This window comes from Vitis vinifera, chromosome 1 (assembly GCF_030704535.1).
Source record: "Vitis vinifera cultivar Pinot Noir 40024 chromosome 1, ASM3070453v1".
NCBI lineage: Eukaryota > Viridiplantae > Streptophyta > Magnoliopsida > Vitales > Vitaceae > Vitis > Vitis vinifera.
The window spans coordinates 22,130,036-22,144,854 of NC_081805.1; the positions used below are offsets into that span (position 1 = coordinate 22,130,036).

At 29.2% G+C, this 14,819-nt stretch overlaps 1 protein-coding gene across 1 annotated transcript; it reads right to left on the bottom strand.

The window, feature by feature from the left end:
- Positions 1–8,852: 8,852 nt before the first annotated feature.
- LOC100259859 (BTB/POZ domain-containing protein At3g19850) lies at positions 8,853–11,366 on the bottom strand. The gene is made up of 3 exons (XM_002273082.4): positions 11,131–11,366; positions 9,896–11,035; positions 8,853–9,453 (listed from the first exon to the last, which is right to left on the bottom strand). Exons 1-3 carry the CDS (start codon positions 11,191–11,193, stop codon positions 9,040–9,042), a joined length of 1,617 nt encoding a protein of 538 aa, XP_002273118.1. The 5' UTR covers positions 11,194–11,366; the 3' UTR covers positions 8,853–9,039.
- Between the last annotated feature and the right edge of the window lie 3,453 nt (positions 11,367–14,819).

A 14,819-nucleotide genomic window follows, 5' to 3' on the forward strand; every position in this document is an offset into this window, starting at 1 on the left:
ATTTTGTTAGCCAAAGTTTTGGTTAAATATAAGTTATGATGATAACAAAATAAAGAATTCAATTTAATATTTAATTTAAATATGATAGCATGAAATTAGAAATGAAACCAAGACATTTTTTATTCAATATTATGTATATAGAATAGGTTTTCTTGTAAGATTAAATCAAAGTACAAACCAATCAAGATAAATATACTTTAATATTGACCTATAAAAGAATGAATAAATATTTTTAAACAAATAAGAATCACATTTTTATAAAGGTTTTAAAAAGAACTCATATATGTGCTATTAATGATTTTTATAGAAAAAAAATGAGTTTGAATCCTATAAGATTAAAAGCCTACGCCTGACATGTTTTTTTCATTGATAAAAAAGTTTTTTCAATCTTTTGAACCAAACCAAGCTATTGCTATTGGTCATTTATGCACTTTTTTATTTTTCCAACTTGAGTAGTTAAGTGGTTGACTAAGTACTAAACAAGCCGATCAACCATGCATTCATCAAGGTTGGTTGCCTAAATAGTGTATTTTTGTCAATGTTCAAAAAATGACCAACCAATTGTGGTAGGTCAACAAGTTGGGCAATTTGAGTTTCAACGATCACCAACAATATAATTAATGCATAATGACTAGTTAGATGGTTAACTAGGTAGTTGATTAGTTTGTTGGAAAAAAGTGTATTCAAACTTGCTAAGTTAATCTTAAGTTCTCTTGATTTCAAATTCATCATATTTTATGAGAAAGTGGTTCTAAGTGTTGAAATAATACTTATAGAATTGTCTAGGTCTCTTAGTACCAAGAAATCAAGTGTCCATTAAAAGATTCCTTAATTTAAAGGTCTAGTATTGTGGAGCACGTTAATGTTAGGAACTCTGGATCACTCTATTCTCAATCCTATAATCAGGTTGGGAGCATAAAACTACTCCTAAGGCTACTAGATCCTATGTATAGTGGAAACATAGTATTTAAAACTATTTACAAGATCTATACTACATGTTTAGAATGCTTACCTTAGATTTGGATGTTCCTAGATCAAATCCTAGTGGTGAAAATTGTCATTTGATGTTGTGGTGGTCTAAGGTGATTTCCTAATCCCCCGATCTTCTATCCAATGACTCCTCCTTGAAACTAGGCACATAGATGGTAGAAGTCTAGAGGGTGAAGGTTGAGGCTCTCACTCTAGAACGTGGAGAGAATAACCACATAGGGATATCTATAGGGTTCCTATTAAACCTAAGTGACTTGAACCCATTTTTGGCTTGAGTCACTTAATCTAGCCAAAAAAGAGTTGTACTTGATTAACCCAATAGAGCTCCAATTAATCAATTAGTTCATTCCAAAGATACTATTCACTAAACCTAATGAAACTTTGTGTACTTACCAAAATACCCTTATACACATAAGTTAACTAAAAGCTAATCCAACTCTCATAAATCGTACCATCAAGGTATATGAGCTCGAACGGGGACAATTGGGACCCATAAAATAGTATTGGCTCCCTTTGAATCCAATTCTGAAATTGACTTAAAATCCCACTATAGATAGTCAACTATAAATCAATGCCCTATGTAAGTAACAATGAAACACTAAGTGCTTGGGTCCATGACCTACTATCCATTATGTACAGTTTTCCTATGAATTAGTGTTCTTAATCTAATGAGGTGAAAGTTATCAGTCTCTCAAAACTATCTCTGCTATCATTGGGTTGTAGATCCTCTTATTGTATGATCAACTAACATATCTTAACTCACAAAAAGCTTATGTCAAGTTCCACTTAAGACACTACAATGATTATATATAGTTTACTTGAATATATATCCTTAAAATCACCTAAGAGGACATACTGTCTCAATCCTATGAGATATCATGGTGTTTGTATTAAGAATATTTGTTGCTATTGATTTCTATTAATAGTGATTCAATCCGTAGAGAATATATAATCACTTTAGGATTTCAATCGTAGGTCAAGTCATTACTAACTTCTACACAAATTCAATATTCTCTCAAGATTGAAAGACAATACAATAAAGCAGCTTAGCGAAATTATGAAAACTCGATAGTTTTACATCATGACTCATCATAGGTCATGTCCAATGTGTAATTGTACACACTAGTACACTTACCATAAGAACCTCACCCAATAGCCAATACCAATCATCCCTCCAATTAAGAAGTAGTACACTACAACCTTAAATGGATTGCCTATGTCCATGAACTAGTTATGAACAAATCATCTACATACAAGGAACTCATTATTTGGATCTTTTATATAACTTCTAATGCACCAAACTCATGTACCATTTAAGAGATGTAGGTCAGAATACTAGCTCATAAAGAATAATGTATAGAATAATGATAGATTAAAGTGCAATTAGAATGTGATAAAATAAATAATGAATTCTAAAGTTGTAACATCATATCATGTTTTTAAGGGTCTTATCCTAACACTAAAGGTTTGAATTAGAGCTTGAGGCTATGGATATAAGTAGGATTATGCTAAGCCATGCACATTAAAATCATTGTTTGCATTCTCTTTTCCTAACAATTTATTATTTTCTTACTACTGCCATTTATTATGTTTTATATCTTTATTCCATTAATATTGTAATTTAGCAAATTTTTTTAAAAGTGATCATCACCCAATTTATCTCTCTTGTGATTACCGTAGGTTTGCTCTTAGTAGAGTTCACATATTTGTATTTCATAAAATTATATTAATTAGGCATAGATTTTGTACTTTAAGGTTGATAAAATTTTAATATTTTAAATAACTATAAATTGTCAAAGTAGAAATAAAAACAAAAAATAAATATAAAAAGAAATACCATTTTTATTCACCTATTGTAAAGGATAACAACGTTATAAATTTAATTTTTTGTTATTTAATTTAATTTATTATTATTCATAGATCATTTTTATTCTTTAAAAATATTTTTGAAGATAATTTTGATAAAAAAATAAAATAAAATTGTTTTTTTGTGCAATTTATAGGATAAAAATGTTTGCTCTAAGATGCCCACTTACCACATCATTAATTCCAATAGACCTTCATCTTAATTATTACATAGTATTAGATATAATCGTATAAGTTGACTACCCTCATCATTACATTGATAAGATATTCTTCACCATAGTTGTAGCTAAGGTTTGAAATACCGGTAGTAAATATATTGATATTTAGATTTTATGGATATATCATAAATATCATAGAAATATGGGTGGATATTTTATCAAAAATATCAATTAAATAGAAACGGTTCAAAATTCATGAAAATGGTTAGAAAACTTTCAAAAATGATAAAAATAAGTAAGAATACTAATATTAAAGTTATTTTGTAAGTGTAATTGATATAAGTATGATTAAAAATAATATTTATCAAATTTTTATAAATAAAAAAATTAACTTAAACTCCTTTAATATATTTATATTCATTTATTTTAAAAATTAAAAAAATAATTTTATTAAAACATGTTTTATTACATTTTAAATAAAAAATTAAATTGATTTATGTAAAATATTTTATTTGAGATTTAATTTCTAAAATTTTATTACAAATATGTAATGACAACTTTTTTTATTAACATTAATTTATTTAAATAAATAAAATTATTAATAATTTATTTTATCAAATTAATTTTAATTTATAAAATAATAAAACTTCATTAAATTTTTTTATATTGTAGCAATTTTGGAGTAAAATTATATTTTTAATATTTTAAAATAAAAACATTTAAAATTTAAAAAAAAAATTAAAAGGATAGATATAAAAAAACTAAATAAGAATGAAGTGACAGTAATTATTTAAAATATGATTTATGCGATACATATGAAAAGTAGTTAAATATAAAAAAGATAATATAAAATAAAATGATAATATAAATTTAAAATAAAAGATAAATTACAAACGAATAATTAAAAAATAATAATAACAGGATAAATAAATAAATATATATATATAAAACTTGTATTTTTTAAAAAGTCGCAAAAAATCATCCATTAAATTGGCAATATATCACCAAAAAAATCGATGATTTTTTGCAAAAAAAGAAAAAAAATAAATAAATAAACCCTCCTCCATGCATGTGCTCTCCACTTCCGATTTTTCGATGAAATTTCGATTTTTTTTACCGAAATTTCAATGATACATAAGTGGTATTTTCGATTTTTTGGCAAAAAATTGTCCAATCGATGATAATTGGTAATTGATTTTGTTCGCTTCGACCACTGTCGATATCCGATATTTTGTCAATGTTTCGGCGAAATATCCCAAAATTTCAATCCTTCGTTGTAGTACACCTTTAGCCAAACAAGAGCAATGGTTATCTTGCCAAAACAAAAACAAAAAAAGACCCATTATTAAAAACATCAACGAACAACCTCTCATTGGTAACAAAATTGCAAACCAATTAATACACAATAAATATATCAAAGTTATAAGAGACGTCATTTTAATGATTTAATGACTTTCCATGTAACTAAATACTTCTATCATTACTACTCTTCTTGTAACTAACACTTTTGAAAAGATGCATATTTTTTCTCAACAATCTATAAGAAGGGAGTGAAGTCTCAAAGCAAGGCAAATGATCAATCATTCTCTTATCTCTCTGATCTATTATGTCTTCTAAGTTCATAATCATGACTATCTTGATCATCGGACAAGAATCAATCTAAACAACATACGTATGTTCTAACCAACTTCTTACAAGCAAGAGGAATCAAAGAAAGTTAAGAGCAAAAAAAAATGATGAAATAGTTACCTCAAATAAATTTAAAAAAAATAATTAGTTAAAAGGAATGAAATAATCATCATATTTGAAAATTTAACCTCTCCTATATTTTTGCTTGAAGAGTAGCCCATTCTTTACATAAATGCTCTTAATTATTTCAAGCATTTACATGTACGTTTTAAAATAAATAGTTATTTTTACAAGAAAAGAATAGAGGCATTTTTGTTAAAATGTAACCAAAAAAGAATGGACAGTTAGATTTCTAAAATTGAGCTTTCAATTATCATTTTAATCAAATAACCCAATTTTAACTCCCTTATTAGGAATTCGCAACTTGATTTATTTGAAGAAGCAAGGACACTCGTGCTTTTCTTAATATACAATATAGGAAGTAGATCTTTATTTAATGATTTTTTTTAAATATCATAATTATCATTTTCTTTAATAATACATTTTCTAAACATAAATTCAATTGCACCCACAATTGTAACTACCTCTACTTCTACTATTGAATACAAAAGTTAGATTTTATCTCAAACAATGTATAATATAATTATTATAGTGCAAATAATAAGTCATACACAAAATTGAACTTCTAAAATTTGTTAACTAATGTCATATTTGAAGAAATGTGAGTAAAAGTATGAATTGAAAAAGTATTTTATAAAACCAAAGTAGCATGACTTTAGGGGTAAGCACAATCCATTTTATGTTAGTTCTTCACCAACACGAAAGCCAAACCATGTTACTCATTTTTAGTTAAATTGGTACCAAGTAGAACCAATTTAGAATATATTTGATAGTGATTTTAAAAAGCATTTTTATCTTACAAAGAGTTTTTGAAAAAAAAAAAATCTGACAAAATTTAGAAAACACTTCCAAAAATCTACAAAAGCACTTATAATGTTAGAAAACCACCGGTAGTGTTTTCAGGAGAAACAATCGATAAGTGATTCTCTTAAAAATATTTTCAAAGAAAATACTTCCACTAAAAATACTTCCAATAGAAACACTATTAAACGCACTCTTAATTATTGAACCAAACCAACCTAATTTAGTATTAGTTTGATTTATTAGATTTAGGTAAACATTGGAACATAAAATATTTGCTTTGAAACCAGATAACTAAATACAAGTTATATCATCCACCCTAAAAATATGATAATTCAAACTATAATATTAGATGATAATAAAATTATTTTAGATAGATATCCTTAACCAAAGAAGCTTGTCTTTGCTAAGAAAATAAAGAAAAAAACAAAAAAGAGAGCTAGAATAAAGATAAATAAATGAGTGTTATCTTTAGATAAATAAATAAGGGTTATTTGATTAAAAGAATCATTACAAACCCAATTTTGGAAAGCTAACCCTTCATCCTTTTTTTGACCTTATTTTAATAAAAATGTTTTCATTATTTTCTCGTAAAAATAATCTTTTTCTTTTAAAACATATTGTAGATACTTAAAATAGTTAAGAACATTTATATAAAAAATAGATTATTTTTCGAATAAAAACATAGGAGAGGATAAATTCATAAATATGGAGATTATTTTATTTCATTTAACCAATTAATTCAATAAATAAAGGTAACTTATCATGGTGGCTGGTTTCAAACCAATAGAAAAGGTTTGACAAATCTTTTGTCCACCCCTACACAACTATGCTTTCTTAACCGTAGAATATCTCAAACTTAATCTCAATCATTGATCTTTAAAAATTCGAAGGTTAAGATTATGATAATCAATATGATACATCTAGATGTATTAGAGAATTTTCCTTTTAATTATTTAGAATATAATAACCTGTTTAGAATTATTTTTAATTTCTAATTTAATTAGCATAAAAAGTAAAATAAAAATAATTAACTTTACTATACTTGAAAAAAATAATTTTATTATAAATTAAAATATTTTTAAAATTTTAATTAGATAAAAATATGTTTTTTTATTGCCCTTGACAATATAAATCTTATGTTTTTCTAAAAGGAATATAATAGAGTGGGAAATGCTAACCAAATCACGCACACATATGAGTAGAAAATAAAAAATAAAAAAAGACAAGATTTTTAACATGGTTCGACGATCAATGTAATTCTTACATTCATAAAGTGTATCAACACTCAATAATCCAATAATCAAAACAAATAAAAAGGGTTACAATGGTAAAGGTTTAAAAAACTCTCAATTACGATTGCGCTCTCTCATAAAACCAAAACCCTAAACATAAAAGGTTAATTATATAATAGGGGCAAATTCGTCAATCATCACATAAAGGAAATTAAAAATATATATATATCCAAGGAGCACTCAAGTGAAGGGTAACAAAACTAATTCAAGTTTCACAATCCAGCAGAAACCTCAATCCATACATCTTTACAACTTTGAATTGGTATTAATTGGGAAGCTAAAAGTTCTTTCTTTTTAGTATTTTTATTAAAATAAATTATAACCTAAAAATAAATTTCATGTAAAAGTAGAAAAATATTATTTTTCCTCTAAGTTATATTTTATCTCATATAAAAAGTCATTTCATATTCAATAAAATTCTTATAATATCAATATTATTCTTTAAAAAATACAAAATTATTTGAGAAGACTCAAATCTTCAAATATTTTTAGCGTAAGAGGAACTCTTCAAATAATTTTAGCGTAAGAGGAACTCTTCAAATTTGTACAAATTATTGAATTAAATATCATTTCTTATATTTTCAAAAAATTAAAGAAAAATTATCTAGAAAATGATGGTTCATTAACACACCCAAGTTTCATTTTAAAAATAAAAATAATTATAAAAAAAATATTTTCATTTGTCATATCCCACACAAAGCTTCAATTATTTTTTCTTTTCATCAATTCAACAAATATATGTTGGGTAAATAATTAGAAAGATTCTCTGAATTGAAATAATAAATGTTGTATGATTAGATATTTACAAGACTATATGCATGCATGTGCACATTTGTCCAGTCGCCCGTGTCCAATCATTCATATATTTTTGGGACGACATGAGACCATTTTTAATTATAAATAATAAAATAGTTTAATTCACCCACCATTTAAATATGTGATTGAAATGTCTTCCAAAGTTTGAAAGGGGGAAAGTACCCATTTTATTATGTGCCCATGGTTTGAATTTTTTCTTGTTAAATGGGATTGAACTTCAAAATCAAACTAGCAATTCAAAGATAAAAATATTTCGAAGTTATAATAAATTTTAGTATGATATTGAAAATGATAAGTTTATCCCTATTATAAATTTAATCTTTTTATATTTTAATTTTTTGTTTTTCAAAAAATACGTTTACAATGAAAGATATTTTTCCAAGAGTTTCACTATTATAATATTTTTTATTCCTTTTGATTAGCGAACTTTGAATATATAAAAATCACATTATTTATCGAAGCTCTTGTTAATGTTATTATATATCTATATATATATATAGGGGTGGAGCTAGGCAATGCCAGCAAAGGGCATTTGGCTCTTATCAAATTTTTTAAAAAAATGTTAAGGATTAGTGGGAAATTTAAAAAAAAAAAAAGTTCAAGATTGGTGATCTATCCATGACCAAAATGAAGCTTAGGTGAAACTAAGTGGAAGTCCGAACTGACTGATGTTGAAGAATCAACGAATGAATTGTGGTTAGGGGTGAAATGCCACTCGAACCCAGAGCTAGTTGGTTCTCCCCGAAATGAGTTGAGGCGCAGCGGTTGACTAGACATCTAGGGGTAAAGCACTGTTTCAATGCGGGCCACGAGAGCGGTACCAAATCGAGGCAAACTCTTAATACTAGATCTGGCCTCAAAAGGTCAAGGTCGGCCAGTGATACAATGGGGTGAGATTTGATATTGATCCATTGACTATGCAAATACTATGATGTTATTTTGTGCCTCCTCCAGAGGTAAGTTCTTGCTCCCTCAACCTATTTTCTGGCTCTTCCAATGTGTATATATATATATATATATATATATTTATTATAAAATAAGACAATATTATTACTTCAATGCAATGGTAAGAAAATTCAGATGACACAACACTCATCTCATCTTCACTGATAGGCCTAAATATAGACTTTTCCACATAAAACAACCCAACAAATTTGACCGTGGGAGCTAAGAAATATATACTCAAACACAAAATTCTAATTTGTGGATTCTTCGAACTCAACACGTATATGATATAGTCTTTGAATTCCCAGATTCCTCTCAACAAAATCATAAGCAATTCCTTAAACATACACTTCAATTTTGCCTCAAAATTCACAATGAAAACACAAGGCTTTACAAATTGAAAGCATGTTCTCCATATGTCAACATAGTCTAGGCAATGCTCTATTGTTACCAGGTGAAGTAGCAATCTTGTTTCTTGCCATTCTTGACATCTCACCCTTCATCTTCCTGCAGGCTCTCTCTAACTCTACCACCCTCCATTGCATTCTTTGCAGGTTCAACCTCATGTCTTCATTCTCTTCGGAGACGCTTTCTGCATCAAAGCTGTTGTACAAGACCATTTGGGCGTGGCTCTTGATGGGACTCTCATATACAAATTCTTGTGTTGTTGGTATGGTGCATTGCTGAGACTGAGAGGCAAGTGCTTGAACTGCAATCTTTGGAGGAATTCTCGGGCTCTTCGCGAGGTCTTTGCAGGCTTCCAGGGTTAGCTTCTCATAGTTTAGGCATCTGCATAACCTTGATCGCTCCTCAAATGAAAGAGTAGGATGAGACTACACTACCCCAAAAAAGAAAATATCAGTGGCTTCATCAGAGAGTGAATGGTTGATCAAAGGCATTGTATGCAAGGATTTAATAATCGAGCCAACAGACAAGTGGCCTTACAATTGAAGAAACATTTGAATCCATAGCTATATATAAGGGCAATTCTAAGCTATATATGGTTAACAGTACTATAGATAATGACAATTTAGTAATTTTTTTTATGGCTGTCCATGTATGACATGTCCAAATAGAAGAAAACAAAATTCCAGGAATATGCCAAAGGGCTTGAGACAAAAAACAAGTTGAAAACTGATTTCAAACGTTGATTAGAAAATCAATTTTTTCTGCGGAAAAATTCACATGAACAGTAAAAGCTTGTTTTCTTTTCCATTTTGAGTTTTCCAAGGTAAAGAAAAGAAAAGAAGAAATGGGTTATGCAGTAATATTCACCTGAAGATAGATGTCAATAGCTCTGTAGACTCCATCAAAACAATCTCTTGCAGAATCTGGTAAGCTTTCTGCAACCCCGAGAAACTTTGAGATCTTCAGATTCTGATCAGGAGACACCTCTCCCAAGTACTTATCAATCAATCTTCCAACTTTCTTCATCTTCTGTGCGGACACACCATCATCACTAACAAAAACTCTAATCAATCTCAACACCAGATTCACATCATAAACACCCCCATCATGCCCGCACACCAACAAATCATCCAACGTTGCTTGATCAAGCATCCCCCCAATCAATCTCTCCAGCCCAATTCTACAGTCTCTGCTCAGACCCAATCCGGAAACAACCCTCAATATCCAGAACAGACCCCTCCAAGAAAATGCTGTCTTCCCCAATAAAATCACCCCATATGCAACTGTGTCTGCAAGGCTACCGTACTCAGACCTTGAATTCAATGAACCTTTTCTATGGACAGCAGTTTTCTGAAGGTAATGGAGGAGGAATTTCGTGAGGACTAAGCTGTTGTTTTCAGTGCTATAAGCCCCTAAGCTTTTGATGACCTTCTCTATAATCTTTGGAGGTAAAATGCTCAAATCATCAAACCACCATGCCTTGCTAGATGAACGGCGCCTGATGGATTGAGGAGTGTTCTTCGTCGAGGAAGAGAACTGAAACCCTGATGTAGTCTCAGGAGAAGATGAAGAAGAAGAAGATGGAGCAATGAGGATTATGTCTGAATTCTGCGCAAACTTTGCCAGAAGTGCACCTATGAGCTTTTCCAAAAGGCCTGATGAGTCTGCATATGAGAAGAATGATTCACAGCTCTTGAGAGAAACCAGTATATCATTCCATGACCAGTAAAACATTCCTTCAAGAAAGGTCTCTGTCTGTTGCAAGAGATTGCAAGGTGAAACCTTCTCAGTCATTCCAAGAAAGACTGCACAGCAATGGAGGAGAGACACATTTGACACGGTTACAGTTATCTTGCCATGGTTGTAGCAGAATCTTGAGACCAGCTCAAACCCATCTGCTCCACCTGGAAAGTCATCGATATCGATGCCCGAATTCTTGATCTGGGTTCTTCTCTTTTCTTGCTTGATGACCTTCTTCAACCTCCCTGAATACTTTGATATAATCTTCTGCAAAAAGTGAGCTTACAACACTTACAAAAAGATTTGATCGGTCACAATTACAAGGGAATTGAGTTCTGATTGAGTAAGTTTTGAGATTATACCTCATTCACAAAGAATGTTTGTTGGGCATTCACATGGATTTGCAGATCACAGAGCTCTGGCATGGCTGCTATGCATTGAAAGAAACCAAGAAACCTCCTTGTTGGAATTGCAGACACTGAGAAATGTTCACGGTTGTGTTTTGACTGTAGACAAAGAAAAGAATATACTTATATATATACACATTATATGAGCTTGTATACTAGAAACTGTGGGTGATGATGGTTATCTACTTCCCATATATACCCTTTTAGGGGGATCATGATTCATGGGCAATGTCTGCTTCTCAAAAATTTTGAGATAAATGATAAAAATATATATATAAATATATATAAAATAAAATTGATATTATTTAATTTTAATAACTTTTTTCTCTTCAATATACAATGCTTTTGTTCTTAAAACATTGAGATACAGATTTGATTTTGACCTTTATAATATTTTCTTTTCCTTTCTCAATTCTTGCATAAAAAGTTTTTTTTTCTTTTTTTTTTTTGCTTTTTTCTTTTTTTACTTAGGTTATGTTTGATTCCTATAAAATTTGAGAAAAAATACAAAAGAAAGAAAATAAAAAGGAAAAGTAGAAGAAAATAAAAAAAAATAAAAAATATATTTAAAATCAATAAATTATTTTTATTTACTATTTCAAACTCATTTTACTTATTTAGTAAAGATTAAATAATTTAAAAATGTATAAAATTTTAATTATAATTGATTTTTTTTCCTTAAGACAATCAAATATGAGAAAATCATTTTCTTTAACAATTTTTTTGTTTTTTGGTATTTTTTGAGAACAGAGCATAAACCTTACTATTTTTTGGAGCTAAGTTCATGAACTCTTAAGAGATAAGCTATTGGGCAATTTGATATTTATGTTTATTTGATTATATAGGAGCATCTTCTCAATGTTCCTCAAGGGTATAACTAATTTCTATTCTTTTTTTCTTTTCTTTTCTTTTCTTTTCTTTTCATTTTTTTTTTTTTTTTTGTTGCAGTCAGAGTGGCATAAAAATTCATGTATAAAATTGTATTGTTTTGCTCTGCCTGTCCAATCAAATAAAATAAAATAAATATATTCTATGGTGTACAGAATACAAGTTGATACAATGAATAGAAAAGAGAAAATGTAGAGATATTGTCTGATCTGCAAGTCAAGAAGGCCTACTTTCATTAAATTGGCATTTCCCTTGTCACATATCTAATTTTGGCTCTCCATTGGCTTGGATTTATTTAAAGTGAGGATTTTTGGGCATGTGAAACATGGGGCCCATGCCCTTGTGATGAGAGAAAACAGCCAAAACAACCCAAAAATATATGTGGTTTTACAGGGCGTTGTTGGGAGTCTTGGGAGTGTTAAGTTTACTATGCACCCATGCCATGGGATTGAGAGATTGACAAAACGAAGGGGCTTATCTGTATTGGACCAACCTGTGACAACCCAAAGTTTTATTTTATTTCCCTTTTTCTTTTTTATGCTTTTGGTGGTTATTTTATGATTTTTGTGATTTATGACAAGCCGAACTTTTCGACTTAGTTACCCTTTTGTTGTTGTTCCGATTTGGATTGTATGGACTAAATCAAATCAACCGCTAAAAAAGTTAGAGACTACTTGTTTTTTAATTTTTTTCCTTGGTATTTTTTTATTTACAATGTCTCATGATGATGGGAAAATGCTAAAGTATCAAGGCGGTATCTTGCCAAAATCCTAATCCAAATCATTGATTGCATATGGTAAAATTTAAATTGTGAATTCGTATTAAGCTCAAGCCCATTATGAAGTCATTATCCCAACAAATCAATACTCAAACGAACAAAATCAAACTAGTAATCTAATAGTAACTAAGTTTCTGTAGCTATGGAAGCACCAGTTTCTAACTTAATTGAGAAATGAAATGTAAGTGAAGATCATAAGTCTATAAATAAGATTTGGTTATTCTTGATTTTAATGATAACAAAACAAGATTTGAAACTAATGATTATATTTCAAGTGTAATTAAGCAAAAAGGTTTTCCAAAAAGATAATCATGAAGGCATTAAGTGAAAATGAAAATCAAGGAGAAAACCCCATAAAAATGACATTCCAAGTTCAATATCTTTCTTAGAATCTTTTTGTAAAGTTGTCAGTCCACTAAAATCATACACTTCATTTTTATTTAAGCACATAAAATCATCAAAGTACTTAAATTGATTTTATTCTTCTATAAATTGGATAAAATTTCTTTCTAAATGAAAAGTACCTTTGTTTAGTGTTATTCATAGTTAAAAGGGTTTTCAAAATAATAAAGAGTTTATCTAGTCAGGTTTCCATAAGGATTTGGTGTTAAAAATGTAAAAGTTGCAAAAACTATCGAGTTCATTTATGCATCTTTTAATGATTTTTTATATATATAAAAAAATGATATTGATTATTTCAAGGATAAAAACTCATTTTGTCACATGTATTTCATCATTAAAAAAGGGGTTTTCAATCTCATTTTTATATTGAAACAATATGAATCATTGAAGGTTCATTTATGCATCAATTTTCCATATTTTGTGTATGTTTGACCAAGTTTGACCAAAGCAGCTTAATCGATTACTTATTCACTCAATTGGTTGAATGGATTACTGTTCACTCAATTAGTCTAGGACTAGTTGAACCAATGATCAACTGATTAAGCTCTTGTGATCTAAGGATCACTTTTTGTACCTTCTATCACTCAATGGCTAGTAGCTAGTTTGACTGATTAGTTAACTGGTCGACTCCAAATTATGCCTAACAGCTAATTTGGGCTTCTAATTCCTATTTAAAGGCTTCAAACTTCTTGTATTGATGGGGAAAGAGTTCTAAATGTTACTTAAGCCTTGTGGAAGTGTTTTTAGAGTACACTTGCTTTCAAACTTGCATTTTATACTAGTGCACCATTTAACCTAATTTTTTTGTATTCCATTTAAGCAAATATTGTAAAGTAAGAATTCTTTCTTTATCTCTATTTCTCATGACAAGGCTTTTTATTTTTATTTCTTATGACAGGGTTTTGGTACCATAATCTAAAGGAAAGAGTTTGGAAATTTTGTCTTGAAAGTCTTCTTATAAAGGGTGTCTTAGAACCATAATCCAAGAGGATAAGTGGAGTCATAAGTCCAAAGATTTTATTGGAATCATAATCCAATTTTAAGTTTGCTAGTTTGGGTTGGAAGCATTGAAATAGTGGAATCCTCAATGCAATTAAAGCTTGAGGTAAGTGAGTGTAGGTCGGGTTGGGTCGAACCATTATTAAAACTAGTGTTTGCAAACTCTCTATTTTTTATCTCTTTATTTTTATGCAAATTTCTCTTTCATCATATTTGTTATATAATTGCATATAATTGTTACTTACATTATCTAAGTTTAAATTTGTAAAAAGTAATCATTGCCTTATTCACACACCCCCACCCCCACCCTAGGGTGAATACATTGGGTTGGTATAGCTAAAATCTTAATATATCCCAACCAATGTATGACCTTAAATACAAGTTGTAAACATAGGAAGAAAGCATGGAAGGACTAGAGTCCTCAATTACATATAGCATAAAAAGGGAATAGTCATGATCTATGACTAATGTAGTGCAATGATACTAACAAATCCACCCTCTACAATAGGGTTCAACTCCATCACCTAAAAAATTAAAATATAATAAATTGAACCATTCAATATGAACAATGATGATA

Bases quoted from the DNA above. Each gene is read 5' to 3' on its own strand.
- LOC100259859 (XM_002273082.4), bottom strand. From the start codon at position 11,193: ATGCCAGAGCTCTGTGATCTGCAAATCCATGTGAATGCCCAACAAACA. The intron at 11,036-11,130 runs GTATAATCTCAA...CACTTTTTGCAG, and splicing joins AAACATTCTTTGTGAATGAG to AAGATTATATCAAAGTATTC. The intron at 9,454-9,895 runs GTGAATATTACT...GGGGTAGTGTAG, and splicing joins CTATTGACATCTATCTTCAG to TCTCATCCTACTCTTTCATT.